This window comes from Spermophilus citellus, assembly GCF_964194105.1.
Source record: "Spermophilus citellus genome assembly, chromosome: 18".
Lineage (NCBI taxonomy): Eukaryota > Metazoa > Chordata > Mammalia > Rodentia > Sciuridae > Spermophilus > Spermophilus citellus.
The window spans coordinates 42,802,690-42,824,635 of record NC_138200.1 but is presented as its reverse complement, the minus strand read 5'-3'; the positions used below and the strand labels follow the sequence as shown (position 1 = coordinate 42,824,635).

General features: G+C 48.7%; 1 protein-coding gene across 1 annotated transcript; it reads right to left on the bottom strand.

Annotated features, from left to right (window-relative positions):
• Positions 1–12,553: 12,553 nt before the first annotated feature.
• Positions 12,554–13,740, bottom strand: LOC308638085 (metallothionein-1E). Its single transcript, XM_081275094.1, has 3 exons — positions 13,343–13,740; positions 12,998–13,063; positions 12,554–12,782 (listed from the first exon to the last, which is right to left on the bottom strand). Exons 1-3 carry the CDS (start codon positions 13,368–13,370, stop codon positions 12,691–12,693), a joined length of 186 nt encoding a protein of 61 aa, XP_081131220.1. The 5' UTR covers positions 13,371–13,740; the 3' UTR covers positions 12,554–12,690.
• Between the last annotated feature and the right edge of the window lie 8,206 nt (positions 13,741–21,946).

The following is a 21,946-nucleotide window of genomic DNA, read 5'->3' as shown; positions in this document are numbered from 1 at the left end:
CATAGCCACAGGTTGTGGTGCATGCCTGTAATCACAGCTCCTTAGATGGCTGAAGTGTAAGGGTTGTTCAAGGCCACCTGGACTACCTAAGGAGATTGTCTCAAAATTTTAAAAAGAGCTGAGGATGTCGCTCACTGGTGGAGCATCACTCAGCATTGGGGAGTAAGCTCTGGGTCCAGTCACCAGTAATACGACAAATAAGTAAATAAGTTATGGAGCAGTCGTCACTTGGCCAGAGCCATGCTATGGTCTCACATCCATTAAGTCATTTAGTCCTAAATGTCCCACCCTCTTATTATGCCCCATTTGCAGCGGAGGAGACTGAGACAGATTGAAGTGACACTGTTGAGATTCATACTCAGGAAAGTGGACTGCATCATCATGCCCTCACCCTCCACCCTATGTCACCCTGTCCCGTGAAGTGAAAGAGCAGGACACTGAAATCTGGCACAGAGGCACCAGTGGGAAGACATCTGAGCAGACAATCAGATGCCCCTGCAGAGCTCTGACCTCTCTTCCCTCCAAGTACCTTCTCTCAAATCAAAGGCACAACTGAATTCATGAACCAAGGACCCTTCCCGCTCAGAGCTGTGAGGGGCAGAATGTAGAATCCAGTGACGACATATTATGGCAGCTGTGTCTAGGGCATAAGGACACTATAGCACTAATCCATTCACACCTTTACTGCTGAGCTGTGGGACCGTGGACAGGTCTCCTTGCTCTTCTGGAGTTCAGGACCAACCCTGCACATTCATTCTCATTGGCCCCACAAAAGTGAGGGTCAATAGCTTGAGAAAGGCTTAGAGTGTAAGAACTGCGCTTATTCAGTTTTGTGAGACTGGGAATGGAACCCAGGGCCTTACAAATACCAGACAAGCATTTTACCACTGAGCTACATCCAAGCCCTTTGTGCTTTATTTTCGGTCTGGCTCAACTAGGGAGGCTGACCTTAAACTTGGGATTCTCTGGCCTCAGCCTCCAAAATAGCTGGGATTACATTCATGAGCCACCTGACCTGGCCATACTCATGGTTTTGGAATAGGTCAGTGGAGTTCAAATCCATCAGCAGTTGCATTCCACAGTTATGCTTCCCAAGCATTTGGGCCTTTTCCAAGAACCTAATGGAACCTAACAGAATTCTGACTCCAGAAAGTCATGGAGACCTAATGATTAAAATGCTGTAGTGTAGCTTGGGGCAGTAGGGTGCATTTGTAATCCCAACAACTAGGGAGGCTGAGGCAGGAGCATCGAAAGTTCAAGGTCAGCCTTGGCAAGTTAGCCAGACCCTTTTTCAAAGTAAAATAAAAAGATTTGAGGATGTAGTTCAGTGGTTGAGCTACACACATATAAAGAAAGTTCTATCCAGAAGCCAGTCCATGATCACATTTTATCCCTCCATAGATATACAATCTTTTCTCTTCAAATGAACGAAGGAAGCTCAGAGAGCCTTTAAATGGGCAGTAGGGGGTGAAGTGAACTGTTGACCAGGACATCTGACACCAAAACTCACGCACATGGCACAAGCTGTCTCCTGAAACCCTCTTTCTCACAGGAAACCTGCAGGCAATCACAGTCCTGCCCTGGACCACATGACTCATCACTTTCTTCGAATATCAAACAGCAATTCCTTCTACAAGGAGCTAAGGGAAAGAACTTCTCACTCCTGTCACGGTAGCTTGGAAACTGCATTATCTCATGTCAGTCTTGCATAGACAGACACAAGGTACTTCATCTGCAAAAAGTTCTTCCCTGAATTCTCTCCAAATCCTAGTCACTTTGCTGATTTTAAGCATTCAAGGACTAAAATTTGAAGTAGGAGCAGACTTCAGCCTGACCTTACAAGGAACTGTCAAAGATTCAGAGCCACATTATAACAGTTCTTAGGTGTCACTGAGCATCCTGTGAGCATCCTGTGCAAGCCAAGACTAATGGTTCCTCATAGGGATGACCAGGTGCACTGGATAAAGCCTGCAAACTGTCTCCCATCTGCAATTCACACTCCTTTAAAAATATATAATGTTTGTAATTCTTTTTTATTGAACTCAGGGGCACTTGACCACTAAGCCACATTCCCAGACCCAGACAAGGTCTCTAAATAAAAATGAGTTGCTTAGCACCTTGCTTTTTGCAGAGGCTGGCTTTGAACTTGCAATCCTGCATGCACCACTGCGCCTGGCTGTAATTCTTTTATTTCCCTGTTGTTTTATGTATTTATTGAAAGTTGGCTGCTGTATTTTGTGCATGTTCATTTTCTTACCAAAGCTTATGTCTGTGCTTGATTCCAGTGTCCTCATACCATCTAGTATAATGTTCTTAATGTTTTCAGCTGAGAAACTGAAACCGAGACAGGTAAACTGATCTGCCTAAGGCACCAGGTTTATCTTGATAGGATATGGTTGCAACTCTCAGGTTTCTGCACTCCCAGTGCAATGGTTTGCACCCCAGTTCTGCTGAACATGGTTCAGGGCTCACAAAAACAAACAAACAAACAAACAAACAAACAAACAAAACCCAGAGGCAGAATCAATCTGCAACTTTTTATTATCATTCACATATTTCATAGAGAAAGAAATGCAACAAAGGGCCAGGGATGCATGAAAAGTCTGTGTTTGCACACATCACTCTATTTAGATATGGGAGCAGGGCTTGCCCCACATAGGTACAGCAGTGGTGCTTGTCTGATGCCCCTTTGTGGACACAGTCTTGGGCGCACAGACTGGCAGACCAGCAGCCTGGGGAAGAAAGAGGAGAGCAAGAAGTCAGAGCAGACTTACCAGCATCTCCCAGCAGGCCTGGCTGGAGCTCTGCCCCAGCCCCACAGGACTCTTAGTTGAAGACCCTCAGCTGCTCTGTGAGGAGGCAGCTGATGGACCTTTGGGGTGAATCATGCTATAAGAAGGCTGCTCAAACTCACCTGAGCCCAGTACAGGGCCAAATGCTTGGATGGGCAGTGATAGGTCCCATGGGGACAAAGGAAAGCCAGAAATCCCCAGAACTATGGTAAAGAAAGTCCATTCCTTAAGTGTTGGGCCTGTGCTTGTCTGCCTGGTGTACTCTCTGGGTCTCAGTTTCCTTGTTCTAAGAAACAAAGGTTGGAAATTAACCATCTCTAAAGTTCTCCTTGTCTGCTGCTGTATCAGGTATTGAGGGAAGAGGATGTCAGGGGAGCTGATCATGGATCTGCTCCTACCTACTACACTCTGGGTCTGACCTCTGAATCAATCCAGTCCCCAAATTCCCAGGGAAAGCCCTGCACTCGCTCTTCTTGCAGGAGCTGCCTGTAAAGAGGCCCTACACTCACTCTAAGCATTTGCAGGAGCTGCCTGTAAAGAGGAGAAAGGCAGGCAGTGAGCAAGGAGTGTGCTGCAGGAGAAAAAGCAATTGGTCCGCAAAAGTGCCCAGCTCAGTGCAATGCCAGCCTACTAGCTCTGTCCCAGTAAGACCTCAAGGACGCCTAATCCCACTTGTCTCCCCATAGGCTATAATGAGCCTAATGTCCTTGATCCGGAAGAATCAATGTTTCTTGCCTCCCGCTCTGGTCTACGCAACTTAAATGCTGGGCAGTGCAGTTAGGTTCAGACTAGTATCCCCCACTGCCTGGCTGACATGGAGCAGGGCAGTTATGAGCCTGAGCAGTCTGAGCTCTGAAAGGGGACACGTTGTAAGGTTGGAAATTCTCTAAGAGCTGATGAAGATGCTTGGCAAGAGAAAAAAGCACTACAAGTCTATTCCAGCCAGGACTCAAAATGCACCCTGCACTCCCAGGGACATCTATTCTGTGATCGGTTTACGGGTATTTTAAGGACCCAAAACTTTTCAGTGACGCAGGAAGAACTGGGGGCTCCTTCGAGCTCTTGGTGAGACTAGAGAGGCAAAGTGAGCGACGAAAAGTAAGTGGGACTCCTGGAAGCGCGCTAGAGCCTTGCAAGCGGCCCGTTTACTGTGCAGTCAGGTGATCGGCCCGGGCGCAAAGCCCCGCCCCGGCCCTTGCACCCGAGGGGCGGAGCTGAGTGCACCCCGCGACTCCGGTAGCACCCGGCGAGCTACTCCCCAAGCTAAGCTCCGTGCGCACCGCAGGACCGCCCCTTTGGCGCCGGCTGGCGCCGGAGGGGCCCTGCGACGTGCGGTACGCGGAGTCCCAATTTCCCCGAGATTAATGGCCATCAACGCCCCCGTGCGTTCTGCCCTGTCTATGCTCGTCAGCAGCGCTGTTGTCCTCAGAGTCGCTTTCTTGGAGTCCGTGTGCAACCCCAGACTCGTCATGCCCCTGGACAGCTGGGAGAGGACGTTTTGTGCAAAGAACTAGCCCTGCCTATGAGCTTCCCCTCCCCCGCTTGGCCCGTGGCTCTGTCTCAGTCCTTTGGACCCCTCCTCCTGTGCACAGGACAGAGGCCAACAGTGTCCCAGGGCTCTCTCCCTTCCATTCTTCGTGCTTGAGGGGATGTGTGGGCACCCTGCTAGGGTCTTTCTTTGCTTAGTATTCTCCTGGGATTATCTACATTTTAGCAGTCCCACTCTACTCCAGGATGGCAGTCTGAAAACTGGGGATGCCCCGAAAGAGGGATTATTTTAGGTGATATGCAGACCCTGCACTAAATAGCAAGAGAAGTGAGTATTTCTCTTTCAATATTCCTGACCACTGCACAACATGTAGTCTCTAATGTCAGGCCCTATTTGATCGCTTACATTCTGAACCTTACAATAAAGGGAAATACTATTTATGAGTCAAACAACTACAACACAAAGAACTCAAGGAACTTGCTCGAAGTCCCAGAGCTAGGAAGTGGATCAGGAACTGGAATCCCATCAGCCTCCTCCAGGAAAGAGGTCCGTGATGAAACCTCGCTTAGACCCAGGCATATCCTCCACCCTCTGCACAACCAGAGCGAGCCGCCAGCTCCACCTTGACCAGTGATAAGAGCCATCTGTAAGTGGCATCTATATATTTTGTCTGTATCTTTACAGACTTGGACATTTTTTTTTTCTGGCTATCTTCTCTATCTGGAATGAGACTGATGCTCATTTTCTGTGTTGGTAGGGTTTGTTTTTCATATAAATTATAGGAACATGAACCATTTTAACAGGAGATGTTAAGTAACATGGTCCAGATGGTTGCAGAAATGTTAATCATAATTCTGTATCTGATATGAGGACGGAGTTGCTCCTAGCTTTATGTTCCTCCCTAGTGTGGATCACAGTTTTGTGGCAAGAGTGAATAATTCTCTTTGGACCACAGGTCACATGATCATGTAATAGATGATAATGAAGGGAATACAGGTCTAAGCACACCAGGCCAGGCTGCTTTGTGTATATGTAAATAAAGTAAATAAAATGAATTACTATTAAAAACAAAACCACAAAATAGGAACCCATTGGATTAGATCTTGTAGAAATATTTCAATAAATACATGAAAAGCAAAAACAAAAATAAAAGAATTACAGCTGGGCGTGATGGCACACACCTGTAACTCCAGTGACTTGTGAAGCTTAAGCAAGAGGATCAAAAGTTCAAGACCAGCTTCATCAACTTATTGATACCCTCAAGCAACTTAGTGAAACCTAGTCTCAAAATTAAAAAAAAAAAAAGAACTGGGGATGTAGCTCAGGGGCAAAGTACCCCTGGGTTCAATCCCCAGTACCAAAACAAACAAACCAGAAAGAAAAAGAAAAGAAATAGATTTACAAACACTACATACTTGTACTAGATATGCTCACAGAACAGTTCCCAGGCCAGCCCCAGTGTGTGAATCACACACACACCTTGAACACCAGCCCAGACAACCTGTGGGTACCATGAATTCTGGCCAGCCCAGAGCCAATGACCTGCCTGGTACTGACCCCCAAGAGCTCTCTATTATGTCTTGGCTCTGAATCCTTGGAAATTTCTCCCCAAGTCAGCCTGAACTCTTTCAAGTTCCAGACCTTGGCCACTTGGAACTGGTAAAGTGACTGGGGATTTGAAGAGAATTGCCCAGCCTTATCCAGGCAGGCCATAGTATAGGTAAGATTTGTTCTAGATGAAGTATTTATTCTTTTTAATACTAATTCATTTTATTTTATCTTCTGTTGGTAAAGCTGAGATCTGGGATGGATGCCTGAGTCTTCCTATCATGGCCTGCTCCTACCTGTTGAGATCAGGATCATTCCCCTGGCTCCTGGCCAGCCCTTGGTTTCCCAGGAAAGACCCCACACTCACTCTTCCTGCAGGAGATGCGCCTGCACTCTTGGCATTTGCAGGGCCACCTGTGAGCATGAGAAGGCCTTGCAGTGGGCAAGGAGGTGCAGGAAACACAGCACTCAGCGGACATGCTACCCGCTCAGTGCAAGGCCTGGCCTGTCCCACTCAGGGCACAGTGCATTATAGCTCTGCTTCCCTCCCCACAGGATGGCATGGCCTTTTGTCCTTCATCTGGAAGAGACAAAATCCACTGCCTCCTCTTCAGTCTGGGCAGCTCAAATGCTGGTGTGTACTGAAATCCCTAAGTTTTGTATCTGACCTACCATTCTTCTGACTATTGGGTAAAACTCCCAGGATGCATCTCTAAGCTCAGCTGACCTCTAACCTCCATCAACCCTAAAGCTAAGATGCTGGGGGGAAAAAAAAAAAAAACATCTGGAACTTACAAAAGGGATTTCCCCACCTTGCTGTAGCCCACCTACTTCATACTCTCACCGGTATAATTGCTAAACATATTGGTTTATGAAGTTCTTTTGTTGTGTGATTACAGAAGTTCATGTAATGTCTTCCAGGGGTCATTTAAGTCACTTGAATTATAACGTTTTCCAAGTCATTCAGGGTCACTTGAATTGGGGTTCTGGTGCCATGGCCACTGGTATTTGGCTCAGAATAAGCAATTTTCTTATTGTACATAGAGTTCCTATTTTATGAGGACACTGGATGGACAAAGCACTGAGGCTCAGGCAATGTGACATGGAGCAGGGGCGGGTTATGAGCGTGAATACTCTGGCCTCTGAAATGAGATTTGCTGGAAGGGTATTAATGCTCTAAGGGAAGACAAAGGTGTTTGGCAAGAAGGAAGGCGTTAGAACTACAAAAGAAGTGAGTCCTACCCAGCCAATACTCAGAATGCGCCCTCCACTGCTGGGGACCTCGGTCTGTAACTGGGAAGGATCCCAGAGGCGCAGAAGCAATCGGGATCCTTTCGGGGACCCCGGGAGGTTGCAAATGCAGAGAGAGGCGAACCATAAGAGCCAGGGAGCCTGCATAGTCAGGTGACCGCCGAGAGCAAAGTCCCCTCCCAGGTTCTTGCACGCGCGCCCCTGGCGGGATCCTGCCGCTCCGCTCGGTGCACACAGCCGGGAACTGTTCCTTCGGCCGAGGGACTGTGTGTTTTTTCCGTACACAGTGTTCCTGCCGCCCCGCAGCCGTTTCCTAATTTCTCCAGACTGCTGTCCCCACTCCACCACTTCAGTTCCTGGAACTGAACCCGGGGACCTCGCTGGTGTCCCGGCCCCCGCACTCGCGCTGTCATCTGCTTAGTCATTCCCGGGGTCCGTGTGCAGGCCAGGCTCGGGTTCCCTGTGTCGGCACCGCGGGGCGCAGAGCAAGGGTTGTGAGCAAAGGACCGCGTGGGCGACGACACTTTCCCTTCCCCCGCGTAGCCGGTCCTCTGGGCTGGGTTCAGCCCGTCCACCCAAACACGGCTTTCTCTCTTCCTTTGTCCAGCCTGAGACTGCGCGGCCACGATGTCTGGGTCCTATTTGTCAGAAAGTTTTTGCGGACCTACCCACAGCCTAGCAGGTCCAGCCCCTCCAGGACAGCGGTTTTGAAAAGGGGAGCCACCCAAAGGAAGGGTCACTGTATGTGATGTGCAGACCCTGAATAAATACTTTCTAAATAAGAAGGAGTGTCACTGGGACCGCGGGGGGGGGGGGGAGAGAGAGAGAGAGAGAGAGAGAGAGAGAGAGAGAGAGAGAGAGAGAGAGAGAGAGAGAGAGAGAGAGAGAGAGAGAGAGAGGGAGGGGAACCTCGACTCAGGTCCTAAGGTTCTTGACTTTGTCCCAGAAAGGAATTTAGGGACCTGTCAAAGTGAGGCACAGACTGATTTTATTGAGAAAAACAAAAGGTGCACACAGTGAGAGACTGGGCAGGGTCCCCAACAGCAGGTCCTGGGGAGGAACACGCTAGCTACATACATCTTAGCCAGACTTATTTATATATATGTAAAATCTATGATAAGTCCCACTAATGTGTATACTAAGGCAGGAGGATCACGAGTTCAAAGCCAGCTTCAGTAAAAGTGAAGTGCTAAGCAACTCAGTGAGCAGCTCAACTCTGTCTCTAAATAAAATACAAAATAGGGCTGGGGATGTGACTCAGTGGCCGAGTGCCCCTGAGTTCAATCCCAGGTCCCCCCCCCAAAAAAAAATATATATATATATATATAATCATGCAAAAACATCTATAGTACAAAGACATGATCTAAGAGGATATTTTAAGTCTTCCTTTGGGTTGGTGACTGGACATGTTAGCCATTACCTACTAGGGGTCATTTTTCTTTCTTTTTTTCTTTGATGAAAAATCACTGTCATTCCCACCAGGCGGTTTACCCTTGTGCTTTGTGAGCTTACACAGCACTACACCACTGGGAGGCCTTGGGTTGGATCCTCAGCACCACATACAAACAACAATGTTGTGTCCACCGATAACTAAAAAATAAATATTAAAAAAATTCTCTCTCTCTCTCTCTCCCTCTATCACTCTCTCTTTAAAAAAAAAATAAAGGCGCTGTGTTGTGTCCATCTACACCTAAAAAAATAAATATTTACAAAAAAAAAAAGAGTGTAAGTAATCAGATCCTAGAAATATAAATCACAATTCTCCCACTTATTGAGCAAAGGCATTCTCAGACCTGTTTTTCTTTTAGATCCAGGTCAGGAAAAAAAAAGTTTCATATGATAAGGTGTAATAATTAATTTAATAGTGTTGTTGGTGACCAGAGTATTTGAAAGTGACCTTTAAACGTAGACTTTTAATTCATGTGAAAGTAGACATCACATATGATATATATACATGATATATATGTGATATATAAAATATCAATACATATATATTACATGCACTATATATATATTAATATATAAGCCTAATCACTACATATCATTAGCATACATTATATATGATATATATCCCAGAATATATTACACTTGTTTTATATATCAATCACTATATATATTTTAGCATAATCTCTGGAAGTAAGAAAGTAAGACTGATTCTAAATATTAGTAGAGTTAGCAAATTTTTCTTTTGTGATGTTTAATTTTTCACATTCGCTTCACTAGGTTCTTTGCTCAAACATTAGTGTAATGTCACTCTGATGTCGTTTTCTAGACGTGATTAACATTTAAATCAATAGACTTGGAATGAAGCAGAGTCTGGCCCACATTATTAGTAAACCTCATTCAGTTAGTGGAAGTCCTTAGGAGAAAAGACCAAGGTCCCCAGGTGACAAAGGAATTACAGTTCACTCTGACTGCAGCATGACACAATGAGAAAGGAATTCTCCCTCCAGACTGCCTTCACCACAGTAAAGAGTGCACCCTCAGCCCCCGACACAGTTTCAGGCTGTTGGCCTGTGCTGGAGCCTCATGTTAGCCAGCACCCACCACACACACACACACACACACACACACACACACACACACGGGCCAGTTTCTTAAAATAAATCTTTTTCCTTCTAATTCAATCTGTGTACATCCTATTGGTTCTCTTTCTCTGGGGTACCAGTAGTAATACAAATATATTTGAGAAAATACGAGTCATTTAAAGGAAAAATGTTAAATAAAATATTTGTGAGGCCTAGGTGGAAACAGGGTGGCCGGCATCTTTCTGTGTGGGCCCCAAACTCACGGACTGACTTGCTCACACTAGAGGCAATCGATGGAGAGCAGATCACATCTCACCTAAGTCACCTGTACCTGGGCATGATAACCTGTTTGTGGCTGAGTCAGCTCTATTGTAAAAGGAGTATAATAATCGTGTCTCTCTGGCAGAAATACATGTGGGGAACATTATCCTACCTTCAGACAAATAAGCCAGGCCTGTCGAGTACCCTGTATTGTCATGTGACCTGTGGGCCAGACCATCTGTAGCTTCTGAACTGTGAGAGATAGGGTTTGCCATCTAGTGACATCACGATCTGGCAGCTATGACCAGGGCAAGAGGCCAGACCTCTGACGGCTGAGTTGTACAACCTTGGGCAAGTTGCTTAGCCACTCTGAAAGAACACAATTACACCAGTCCCCTCACGTTAACTCTCTCCCGTGGGAGGTTCCTAAAATTGGAGATGGCAGGGCTTTTGTGTTTGTTGAAATGCCGCAGCCTTGCCTGATCACAGAGGGCCTGCTGCAGGTCCTCTACCCTTCCTGGGAACCCAGACTCCCGTCTCTCCCAGCTGTCACCCAGAGTTCTCCTTCCCAGGCAGATCTTTCCCCAGGGTTTGTTGAGACAGGGACTGTCTCTCCAGAAAGTCCACGTGGACAGACTGATCATAACTGTCACGGATGGTAAGCCCTAGCTAGGAGTCGGGAGACTGTCTCTCTTAATCTCTACATTCAGGTGTATCTCCTGCCTACACATGAGGAGCTCTTATGGAATCTGCAAGTTCTGTTCCTACTTGGTGCCATTTGCAAATAAGCAAACTGTTCTGGTAACAGACAGGAAACTCGATCCCATGGCCTGCAAGTGGAGAAGGAGCCTGCGCTCCAAAGGCCCTCTCCCCAGCAGGTCTGGGGTCAGGGCTTCCCTAGGGCTGGGTGATGAGGGGTGTGGCAGTGTGCTGCCATCAGAACTTCTCATGGGAAAGGGGAAGTTTCCAGAGATCAGGGTGTCCAAGTCTTTTATTGTCTAATTTGGGCAGGGTTAGATGCTAGTGGGTATTTTGTTTTATTTCAATCAATATAATGAGATTACAATGAGCCCAAGTTCATCTGAGGTGTCAAGGTGGTATGTGAGCTGTATGGAACCTTGAGGAGCCCCCTCGTGGTTGGGGATGTGTCCCCTCTGGAGCAGGTGGTGGTCACTTCCCGTCAGAGGACTCTGACTGACAGGCTAACAGGCTAACAGTAATTCAGGGTTCACTCTAGCAACAGAACTGGAGGTTCAGAAGGTTCAGTAACTTGCCCAGGCCACACAGCTGGCAAGGGTGTGAACCAGGGCTGCCTGTCACCAAATCCCATGCTCTTGGTACAGGCTGCCTTCTTCTTATGAACCAGAGCGCAGGTTTGGCCCTCATTTCTGGCCAAGAGCTTTCCTCTTTGAACATCAAATGCACTCGCTTAACAAATAGCTGGGGGGCACTAACCGTTGATTTTAATTATAGGTCTCCCAGATGAACCGCACCTTCCACAGAGCGGAATCCACCCTCACCCCTGCATGGGCAGACACTAGGTACCTCCTCCTGACCTGAAGCTCCTGTTCACTTATCTTCCCAGGAAAATGCTGGGCAAGTCTCTCCAAACCCCTAGTCCATTGGCCAGTCTGAAGTAGCTAGGGGCTGGGATGTGAAGGACAGCAGATTTCAACGGGACTTTGGGAGGAATTCCAAAGATTGACAGCCAAGTCACAACGGGGAGCTCTCAGGGGTAGAGTCTAAGGGTCCCATCAGTGTCCTGTGCAAACCAAGACTGAGGCTCCTTCTGGGGAGGTGCAGGCCAGCAAGCTGCCTGATCACTTCCAGTCTGCAATGCACACCCTTGAATGATGTTTGCAATTCTATTTTTCCTGTTGTTTTGTTTACCACATATTTATGTAAATTTTCCTGTTGACTCAAAAATGGGATTCGTATATTTTTTCTTTTGGCAGTACTAGAGACTGAACCTAGGGGTGCTTTACCACTGAGTACATCCCCAGCCCTTTTGATTTTGAGACAGGGTCTCACTAAGTTGTGAAGTCTGGCCTTGAACTCATGATCCTCCTGCCTCAGCCTCCCAAACTGCAGGGATTACAGGCAGGCACCATAGTGCCTAAATGCGTGTATATATTTATTTATTTTAGTTGCCAATGAAACCTTATTTATATGTGGTGCTGAGAATCAAACCCAGTAACTCTCACATGCTAGGCAAGTGCTCTACCACTGAGCTACAACCCCGGCCCCTGTTCATTTTGTTATTAACTCATTTTTACTAAAGCTTGGATCTGTGATTGATAGAAGATAAAATCCTGCTGTTTACACAGGGATTTAAGAAGCTCCATATAAGATTGGAGCAAATGGAGTTGGATCCCACACCCTGTGTTTCTTAAACCTAAGACCCCAATGGGGAACTGAAATTGGGCAGAGAAATCAGGGAATAAAGATTTACATAAGTTTCCACCGCGGAGGGAATTCTGTAACTGTCCCCCAAACACACTGTAGGATCTGGTACACCACCCTGTGTTTTCCCCAAGCTGAGGCTCAGTCATGTGGCCTGGTTTGCTTGAAAGCTCTCGGTTTGCTAGAGGCTTACATTGGAATCCAGAGCCGGACCTGCATCCCCCACTCAGTCCCTCACCCCGGCCTTTCTTCTAGGCACACAAAGGAAACCTGAGTCAAAACCAAGTCAACAACTTTTATTGTCAGTTACATATTTTATAGAAAAAAAAATGTAGGAAATGGGTCAGGGTTGTAAAAAAACAAATCCGGGCTTCTTCATGTTATTCTATTTACACGTGGAAGCGGGGCTCCCTCCACATCAGGCGCAGCAACTGCACTTTTCCGCTGCCCCTTTGCAGACGCAGCCCTTGGCACACTTGGCACAGCCCACGGGGCAGCAGGAGCAGCAACCTGCGGGCGAGAGGCGACGGGGGCGATGAGCGTCGGAGAGAAAGGGCTCGAGCATCCCGCCCTCCGGGACCCGGACCCCTGCCGCTGCGGAGGCGCCGACTAGCGGGAGAAGGCGACCCCCGGGCTGCTTGAATCATCCCGCCGACGGGAGTAGCGGGACGGGCACCGATTGGAGGACTAAGGGGGCGGGACGGGGCAGAGAGACCCCCACTCACTCTTCTTGCAGGAGGTGCATTTGCACTCTTTGCATTTGCAGGAGCCGGCGCAGGTGCAGGAACCACCTGGAGGAAGAAAGGCGGGGGTGAGGGAGGCTCCCGGACACCCGAGCGCGGGGCTGCGCGCTAGGAGTCCGGGTGCGAGTCCTTCGGTCCCACCAACAGCTCGTGGGAACCTGGGAAAGCCACCAACTCGGTGGCTTCTTGGTAAAACGGGGCTCCGAATACTCTATAACAGAAACACACCAGATCGCTTTGGGAAGGGGCGGTTAGAGGTTGAGGGCTTGGAGAAAGAGGGACGAGAAATTGCCTCCCCCCACCCACGACGCGGTCCCGGTCAGTTACCGGTGGCGCAGGAGCAGTTGGGGTCCATGGCGAGCCGAGGTGGTGGCTGGAGGCTGGAGTCGGCAGACGGAGGCGGCTGGATGGCAGGATCCGGAGGAGGCGTGGTGCAGAGGAGGGCGCCGCGCGCTGCCTTTATAGTGGCCGAAGCGAGGCGAGTGCAAAAACTCCGCGCGGGCCGGGCGCAGCCTGAGCTCGCCAAGCGCTGAGTCACGCGCTGCTCCGCGCGGCGCCCGGGGCCGAGCGCAGCCCCCTGTGCACACGGACCGCAGGGAGCCAGTTCCCGGAAGGCGGCCCACGTGCACTTCCAGGCGGGAGCCGCGCGCCGCGGGCTGGGTGCAGAGGGACGCCGTGTGCCGAGAGCCGGGCCGTGCGGCTCCCCCTGCCCCCGGCCCCCGCCTGCCGCCGTGTGCACCGCTCCCCGCCGCCTGTCCTGTGTCTGAACCCCAGCGATCAGGGAGCCGGCTTAAGCCGGTCGTGGGGATTCCCATCGCAAGAAAGATGGGTTGCAAGTGCGGACAGGTCCCCCAAACCTTTGCACCGGTCAATGCTTAGTGTCGCATCCTGTGGGATGGCGACACGCCCGCTCTATACTGACTGCTTTATCTGGAACTTTCAGTGTATTATACGCGAGATCTCTTTAATCCTGTAACAACCCATGGGTAAGGACTACCCATTAATCTCATTTTTGACAGGAGGACATGGAGGCCCAGAGAAGTTAATTAACTTCCCTAAGGTCACAGAGCTAGAGTGGCAGAGTGTAGGGATTCAAACCAGAGGCCCCAGCAGATGCTAAAGATGATCTAAGGGTCGGTGTCTCCATGGAAGGGGAGTAGGGATCAAGACGTCCCAAGACTCCCATTTCTCACCACTAGTGAGTTCAGTGAGGTGGGCAGCCCCAGGAGTGAGCAGGAGAAGGGACACGGAGACCTTTCCCACACCAAGGGAAGCTCAGGGGCGGCGAGGGCAGAGAAAAGGGGGACCTGGGCCAGGCAGCACCGTGGCCTGGGGTGACCAGGTTTTGCCAGGCGGGAGGCTGCCAGCTGGCAGTGCCCAGGGGCACCCAGGGGGAAAACCCGAGGGGAGCTCTCCTCCAGGCCCAGCTGAGGGAGGAGCCAAGTTGGTGTCCAGATTCCTGCCCGGGGAGCCACATCCCGCCTCCCAGCCTGCTCACGCCTGGCGCTGTGCCAACTGGTAGGTCATGGTGCTTGGAATGTCCAAGTGTTGTCCAGGAGGAGTCTGGCGCCTCCCGGGAGCTTCCTGGCAGGGTAGGGAACTGGGATGCTGCAGTGGGCTGTGGGCGCCAGGGGACAGAAGGTCCCTGCAGCCCTCACATAAGGACCTGTGTAAGTATCTTCCCAGCTGGGCCGGGAAGTCCCACCAGTGAGCACTCCTGACCCTAGTGGTAGAGGCCACTGTGGAATGTGCTGGTGAACACCCTGTCGGTGCCCGGTGCCCGCCAGGCTGGGAACTTGGGGGATTCTTGATGGCTTTCCAATGGGTGAACAGAGGGACCCCTGGCTGCCCCCTTCCCAGCTCCCTCCTGGATTAGAGGGGTCTGGTCACATGATGCAACCTGGGCTCGCTCAGGGCTCCTGGGCGGGAGAGGTGAGCTGTTGGAGGACTGGATTCTGGGGGTCGCTCTGTCAGTCATCGGGTCAGTGACCCTGGGGTGTGTATGTGCCCTTCTGAGCATCTCTTGACCCACCTGTGAGATGAATTCGGGGCTCACTTTCAAACATCCGTGATTTTGGAGTCAGCTTCTCACAAGTCCCCGTGCCCTGCCAGCTCTTGGGCACTGGCCAGGTTCCTTGTTTTGTTACTTACTTGTGCCCACGCCTTTTGTGCCAAACCACCAGCCACCTCTGTGGAGGTGGCCAGGGCCTGCCTAGCCCTGCAGAGTGTCGGGTCTGACCCTGGGTTCACGACATCCATCTGCACAGTGAAATTTGCTTCTGGGCCTCAGTTTTCTCCCAGGAGTTCCTTTGACTCTGCGAGGAGGGGGAGGGATGCTCACTCAGGGAAGGGGGAGAGACACAGGTCTAGTTTTGTTCATCTCTATGTCCCCAAAAGCCTCACTGGGTTTGAGACAGGAATGGAGAGGGAGGACTTTCAAATGCTTGCACCCCTGACTCTGTAGGGGATGAAGGAGATGATTCTGAGCAGTACTGGACGTGAAACATCCCCTCGAGCATCAGGTATGAGTCATCACTGTGAGATGATGCTGTCACCCTGCACTGTATTAATAGAAGTATGTCATCTACAGTGAGGGAGGTGATTTTTCACTAGTTTTAATGGTTGGGGAGGATATATATATATATAGTTCTGCCACCAGGCATCCACTCATTCTTCCCTTGTGAGGGTGTCCTTGGTTTTCCTTTAGAGAATCACACCTTCTATTCTTAATCCCTACTGTCCCTGGGCTCCCAGGCATTTCCACCTATCTTGCCACTGTGATTGGCTCCGATTAGGCCACACAGCTATGCCTCAAAGAGAATCAATGAAACTTTTGCTGGGAATGTTGTGAGAATGTGGACGTGAGCCTGAGAGGACAAAAAGCTGTCTCTAAAGTCATTTGTTGTCACGAGAAGAGTCTAACAATGAAGTCTTCCCAAAGGAAATGGAGCTTGAAAACTGGGGAGCACCCGGATCCAGCCATGCCTGAAGACATTGGGACTCATTAATTTCCTTTTTGTTTAAATCATTCTGGATTTTTGTTTCCTCATTCTGCTTCTGTGGTCGTGGGATGAACCCAACGGCACCCCATCACTAAGCTACATCCCCAGCCCTTTTTATTTTGAGACAGGGTATTACTAAATTGTCCAGGTTGGCCTCCAACTTGCGATCCTCCTGCCTCCGCCTCCTGAGTAGCTGGGATTACAGGCGTGTGCCTCCATGCCCAGCTGCTTAAGTCATTCTGGCTAGAATCCTAGCTGCTCAGGGCAGACCACTCTGAGGGCTGCGTCCACTGGGGAGCTTCTGTCCAGAAGAGAGCTGATCTCAGGGGTCCTAGGAGGCAAGAGCAGCCACTGTGGGGTGCTGGGGGGAGGCTCAGTCTTAAAAGCAGCCGTCATTATCAGATATCTGACGGGGTCTGCACATCTGGTTATGCAACAAAATTACCCCAAATTGAGCAGCTAAGACAATTATGTTACCGTCTTTCCTGTTTTTGGGGTCAAGAACGGGAGCAGAGTTCACTTGGGGGTTCTTTTTCTCGCTGCTGCTGCCCGAGGTCACTTGGTGGAAATTCAACTGGAGGCTGGGCCATCCCAGGGGGCCTGAGGGGGGCTCAGCTGGGCCGTGTGGCCCAGGACCCCAAGGACACAAGTGCTAGGGCTCTAAGAGTAGGCGCAGGAGTCCTTCACGGCTGGGCCCTGCGCCCGGCACGGGTCACTTGTGCCATGTTCTGTGGTCAAGCAGTCAGAGAGCCAGCCCAGACTCCAGGGCAGGGGACCCAGGCTCCAGGTCTCGACGGGAGGGCGGGCTGCAGTGGCCCTGTAGCACCTCTTATCTGCCAGGGCAGTCGTGGGGCACGGACCCGACCCCTCGGCACGTTATGAACTTGTCTCACTTAAACCTGGCGTGAGGCTGCAAAGCCCTGGGTTCCCTCGCAGCACCACCCCGTCCCCCAAAGTAAAACCGGTCACAAAACCTAGCACAGCCCTCTACGGCAGAGGCTGGGCTCACAGGTATGGCAGGGTCACATCCAGCTTGTGAGAGCAGAATGGGATGACTCCCAGTGGGTGACGCCCCACGCTGACCCCGTGCATGTTTGTGCCACACTGGGAAGAAGAGATCAGGGGAGCTGGGGATGTGGCTCAAGCGGTAGCGCGCTCGTCTGGCATGCGTGCGGCCCGGGTTCGATCCTCAGCACCACATACCAACAAAGATGTTGTGTCCACCGAGAACTAAAAAATAAATATTAAAAATTCTCTCTCTCTCCTCTCTCACTCTCTCTTTAAAAAAAAAAAAGAAATAGATTCATAAAAAAAAAAAAAAAAGAAGAAGAGATCAGGGTTGCTTTCTGCCATCCGAGGGGCAAAACCAGGACAATGAGTGAAGGTTACAGGGAAAATGATTCTGCTCCAAGTAAGAAGGGCCTTTCTTGCAATTGAGCTGGCCCCAAGCCCGGGGACCACCTTGAGAGACAGTTCCCTGTCGCCACAGCTATTAGAAAGGCTGCCAGATGCCAGCATGAGTTAGAGGGACAGCAGGGGTAAGTCCCCTTCCTCTCTGGGCAGACCTCCCATCACAGGTACCAATTGTGGGCTCTCGGCTCTCCCTTCTGGCCCTGCCTCATTTTATGGAACAAAGTATCTGGAGCCAGATCTGATGGCACACACCTGTAATCCCAGTGACTTGGGAGGCCGAGGCAGGAGGATCGCAAGTTCAAAGCCAGCCTCAGCAACTTAACGAGGCCTAAGCAACTAAGTGAGACTTCTGTCTGTAAATAAAAATAAAAAGGGCCGGGGATGTGGCTCAGTGATGAAGCACCCCGGCGTTTAACCCCTGGTACCAAAAAAAAAAAAAAAAAAAAAAAAGTACAGGGAAAAGAATTTAAAAAGACAAAGAGGACTGACCCTGCCTTCATGTCGGAGTGTGTTACGTACCTGCTGCTGCAGAACAGATCACCCCATGACCCAGCAGCTGAAGGCCACACTGGTGGATGATCACGCGTGTCACTTCTGTGGGACAGGATTCAGACACCTACCGGCCCCAGGTGTCTCACAGAGGGCACCGAGGTGTCATCAGGGTGGCAGTCATCTCAAGGGTTGGCAGGGACAGGATCTGCCTGCAAGCTTCCTCTGTGGCTGTGGGCAGGACTGTGCTCTTGGGCTGTGGCCCTGGGGCTGGGACTGCTTCAGCAGAGCTCTGGGGGCCTGCGTCAGCTCTGTCGTGGGCCCCTCTGCTGAGCGTCACTGGGAGCAGAGAGTGCCCACCAGAGGGTGAGTGGGAAAGAAGGGATGGTCTCGCATGCGTTCATCTGTAGTGACAGGTAAGGATGCTGCATTTGTTCCGAGAGCGTTGAAGGTGTGAGGTCTCAACTGTGTGGCTCAAATAGTAGGATGACAGCAGTGGCCACGTGGTGGCTGCACCTGCAATCCCAGTGACCCCAGAGGTGAGGCAGGAGGATTGCAAGTTGGAGGCCAGCCTCAGCAATTTAGCAAGGCTCTAAGCAATTTAGAGCCTGTCTCAAAATACAAAAGGAATAAAAGGGGGGGCTGGGAACGTGGCTCAATGGTTTAAAAATGATTCAATTCCCAGGTTTTTGGATTTTTGTATTTAAATGACAGGCTAGAGCTGGAGCTTAGTGGTAGAGTGCTTGCCTGGCATGTGTGAGGCACTGGGTTTAAGTCTCAGCACCCTATATAAATAAAATAAAGGTCCATCAACAACTAAAAAAAAAAAATTAAAACAAAAATGACAGCCACCTGGCAGGATACATTCCTTCCTCCCCCGCTTCACAAGGGACTGGAGTGGAGAGAAGCTTTCTATTTTAAAGAACAGAAAAGACACACCATTGTCAACCTGTAGTCAATTCAGATGAAGGTTTGGATCCTAGAAGACTGCTTCTAACCTAGGAAAATCCTCTTTGTAAATATTTTTAAAAATTTTCCCCTGTACTCTTTTTTTTGGGGGGGGGGTACCAGGGATGGAACGCAGGGGTGCTTCATCACTGAGCCACATCCCAGCCCTTTTTATTTTTTATTTACAGACAAGGTCTTAGGCCTCACTAATTTGCTGAGGTTGGCTTTGAACTTTCAATCCTCCTGCCTCAGCATCCTGAGCCACTGGGATTACAGGTGTGGGCCACCACGCTCAGCTCCCCCTACTCTTTGTTCTATAAAATAAAAATGTCTTCCTTTTCCAAGTTATTGGGAAGACAGTTTCCTTGGTGTCTTGTTTGTTTGGAGGAGGCTGCTGGGGTCTAGTCTGAGACCTCAGGCATGGTAAGCATGAGCTCTGCCCCAGCCTCCTCCTCTTCCTCCTCCTCCTTTTTTCTCCAATTTTAAGAATTAAGTCACAATCCTTTGTCACCTAATCGTGCAAGTGACACCCATCACTTTTGCTGTGCTCTATTTAGCAGAAGCAAGTCACTCTAGGTCCATCCCACAAAGGCACCCCCAAGGCTGGGGAGGCTAGGGCGTCCCTCCAAGTCTGGCTATCCAGGGACAAAAGCAGTGGCCTGGGTCCGAGTTGGGGGCTCTTGGCACATGCTTTTGTGTTTCGATATTTTCAAAGCTATCTGTGTTCATAAATGATGATGAACATGTGTCCGCCTGTCTTTGGGTGGACATATATTTTCATTTATCCTGATATCAGATACCTAGGAGTAGAATTGCTGGGTTATATGGTAACTCTGTGTTTAACTTTTGAAGAAATTGCCAAAATTGCTTTCCAAAGTGGCTGCATCATTTCTACCAGCAATGCACAGAGGTTTCAATTTCTCCCCATCCTCATTATCACCTCTTGCTCTCTGTCTTTTCCTGTGTTTTTCATTACACCTGTTCTAGCAAGTGTGATTTTAATCTGCATTTCCCTGATGACCAGCGAGGTTGGGCATCTTTCTGTGCTTATTAGCTGCTCATGCACTTGCTCTGGTGACATATCTATTTGAATATCTTGCCCATGTTTTTCTTTTTCATTGTTGTGACATGGATATTGCCCACGTACCCCTTTTAGGTGTGCAGGACAGGAGCCGGGACACTAAGGGCATTCATAGTGTTGTAAACCATCAACGTCATTCATCTCTAGAACATTCCCATCTTCCCAAACTTCGCGTCCATTAAACCTAGCCCCCCAACCCTGGTACCACGGTGCTACTTTCTGTCTCTCTGAATTGAACGACTCTCGGTATCTCGTGTAAGTGGAACCATACAATATCTGTCCCGGTGTGTTGGCGTGATGTCTGTAAGGCTGACCCATGCTGTAACACGTTAAACTTTATTCCTTTTTAAGGTCCAAAAAATATTCCATTATATATGTAGATTTCAGATTTTATCCAACTATTCATCAATAAACAATTGAGTCCTTTCCACCTTTCTGTGTAATGCTACTGTGAACATTGTTTTACAAATACCACTGCTTTCATATATATTCTGGATGCCAGTCCTTTATCAGATATGTTTCGTAAGTGGTTTCTTCCAGTTCGTGGCTTAGCTTCTTGTTTTTTTAGCAGTATCAGCTGGTAAATGGGTAAGCAAAATGTGGTGTATCCAAACACTACTCAGAAATTAAGAACTAACAGGGGCCTGGGGTTGTGGCTCAGCGGTAGAGTGCTCGCCTCACATGTTCGAGACCCTGGGTTTGATCCTCAGCACCACATAAAAATAAATAAGTAAAATAAAGGTGTTGTGTCCAACTACAACTAAGAAATAAAATATTAAAAAAAAAAAAAAACTAACGGGGCTTTAGGATATAGCTCAGTTGGTAGAGTGCTTGCCTTGTACGCACAAGACCCCTAGGTTCAATCCCCAGCATCACCACCAAAAAAAAAAAGTCATTTATATAATTTAAGTGTACTATATTAAATGTCATCCAGACCAAAAAAAAAAAAAAAAAAAAAGAAGAAGAAGAAGAAGAAAAAGGAAAAATCCTTGAATCTCAAAAGTATCATACTAAGTGAAAGAAATCAGATGTAAAGCACCACGTATTGTATGGGTACATTTATATGAAATGTCAAGAAAAGGCAAACTGAGAAACAGAAAGCAGATCAGTGGTTACCTAGGGACCTGGGGTGTGTGACAGCAGGATGAACTGCAAACAGGCCCAAGAGAACTTGGATGATGGGAATGTTCTAAAGCTGGATTTTGTGATAGTTGCATAACTCTAAAAATGTGCCAATAACATTGAATAGTATCCTTACAATGAGTGAATTTTATGGCATATAAATTTATCTTCATTCAAAAAATGTCTTTAAAAGAGATTGCCTGTAATGGGCTAGAAACTTTGAGAACTTTCTGGTAAATGGAAGACAAAAGACCAGTGGCCAAAATATATAAACAGCTTCTACAAGTCAATAAAATGGTGAACACCTGAGTAGAAAAAAAGAACTAAAGACTTGAACCAGAAGTTCTCAGAAATGACAATACTGCACATCAACCAACGGCAAGATGTTCAACCTCACTCACTGCTAAAGGAACAGGTGCGGCCTCTAACTTATGATTCTCTTGCCTCAGCCTCCCATTGAGGCAGTAGTTCCTGGGATCACAGGTGTGCACCACCACGCCCATTTTCATTCTGATCATCTTTAAATCAACTCCCAATCGAAGGAGGTTTAGGTTGCTTCCAGACTTCTGCGGATACAAATGATGGTGCAGTTAGCTTCCTAGGTTGAAGGTATGTATTTTCAGCTTGAGAAAGTGCTGCTAAAACACCTTCCAAAGTGGCTGAACCAGTTTACACTCCAGCAGGGGATGGAAGTATGTCACCATTCATCTATCCTTCACTATTAATTTAAAAAAAATCACAATATCTTACAGTATTTTGGAAGGGCAAAATATTATGCAAGTTCGTGTTTTCCTTTCTAGAATGAGGGCAAATATCATTTCCCTGTTCTTTGATCTTTAAGTTTATTTTTCCTTGAGTTTGGCCCCTTTTCCAAAT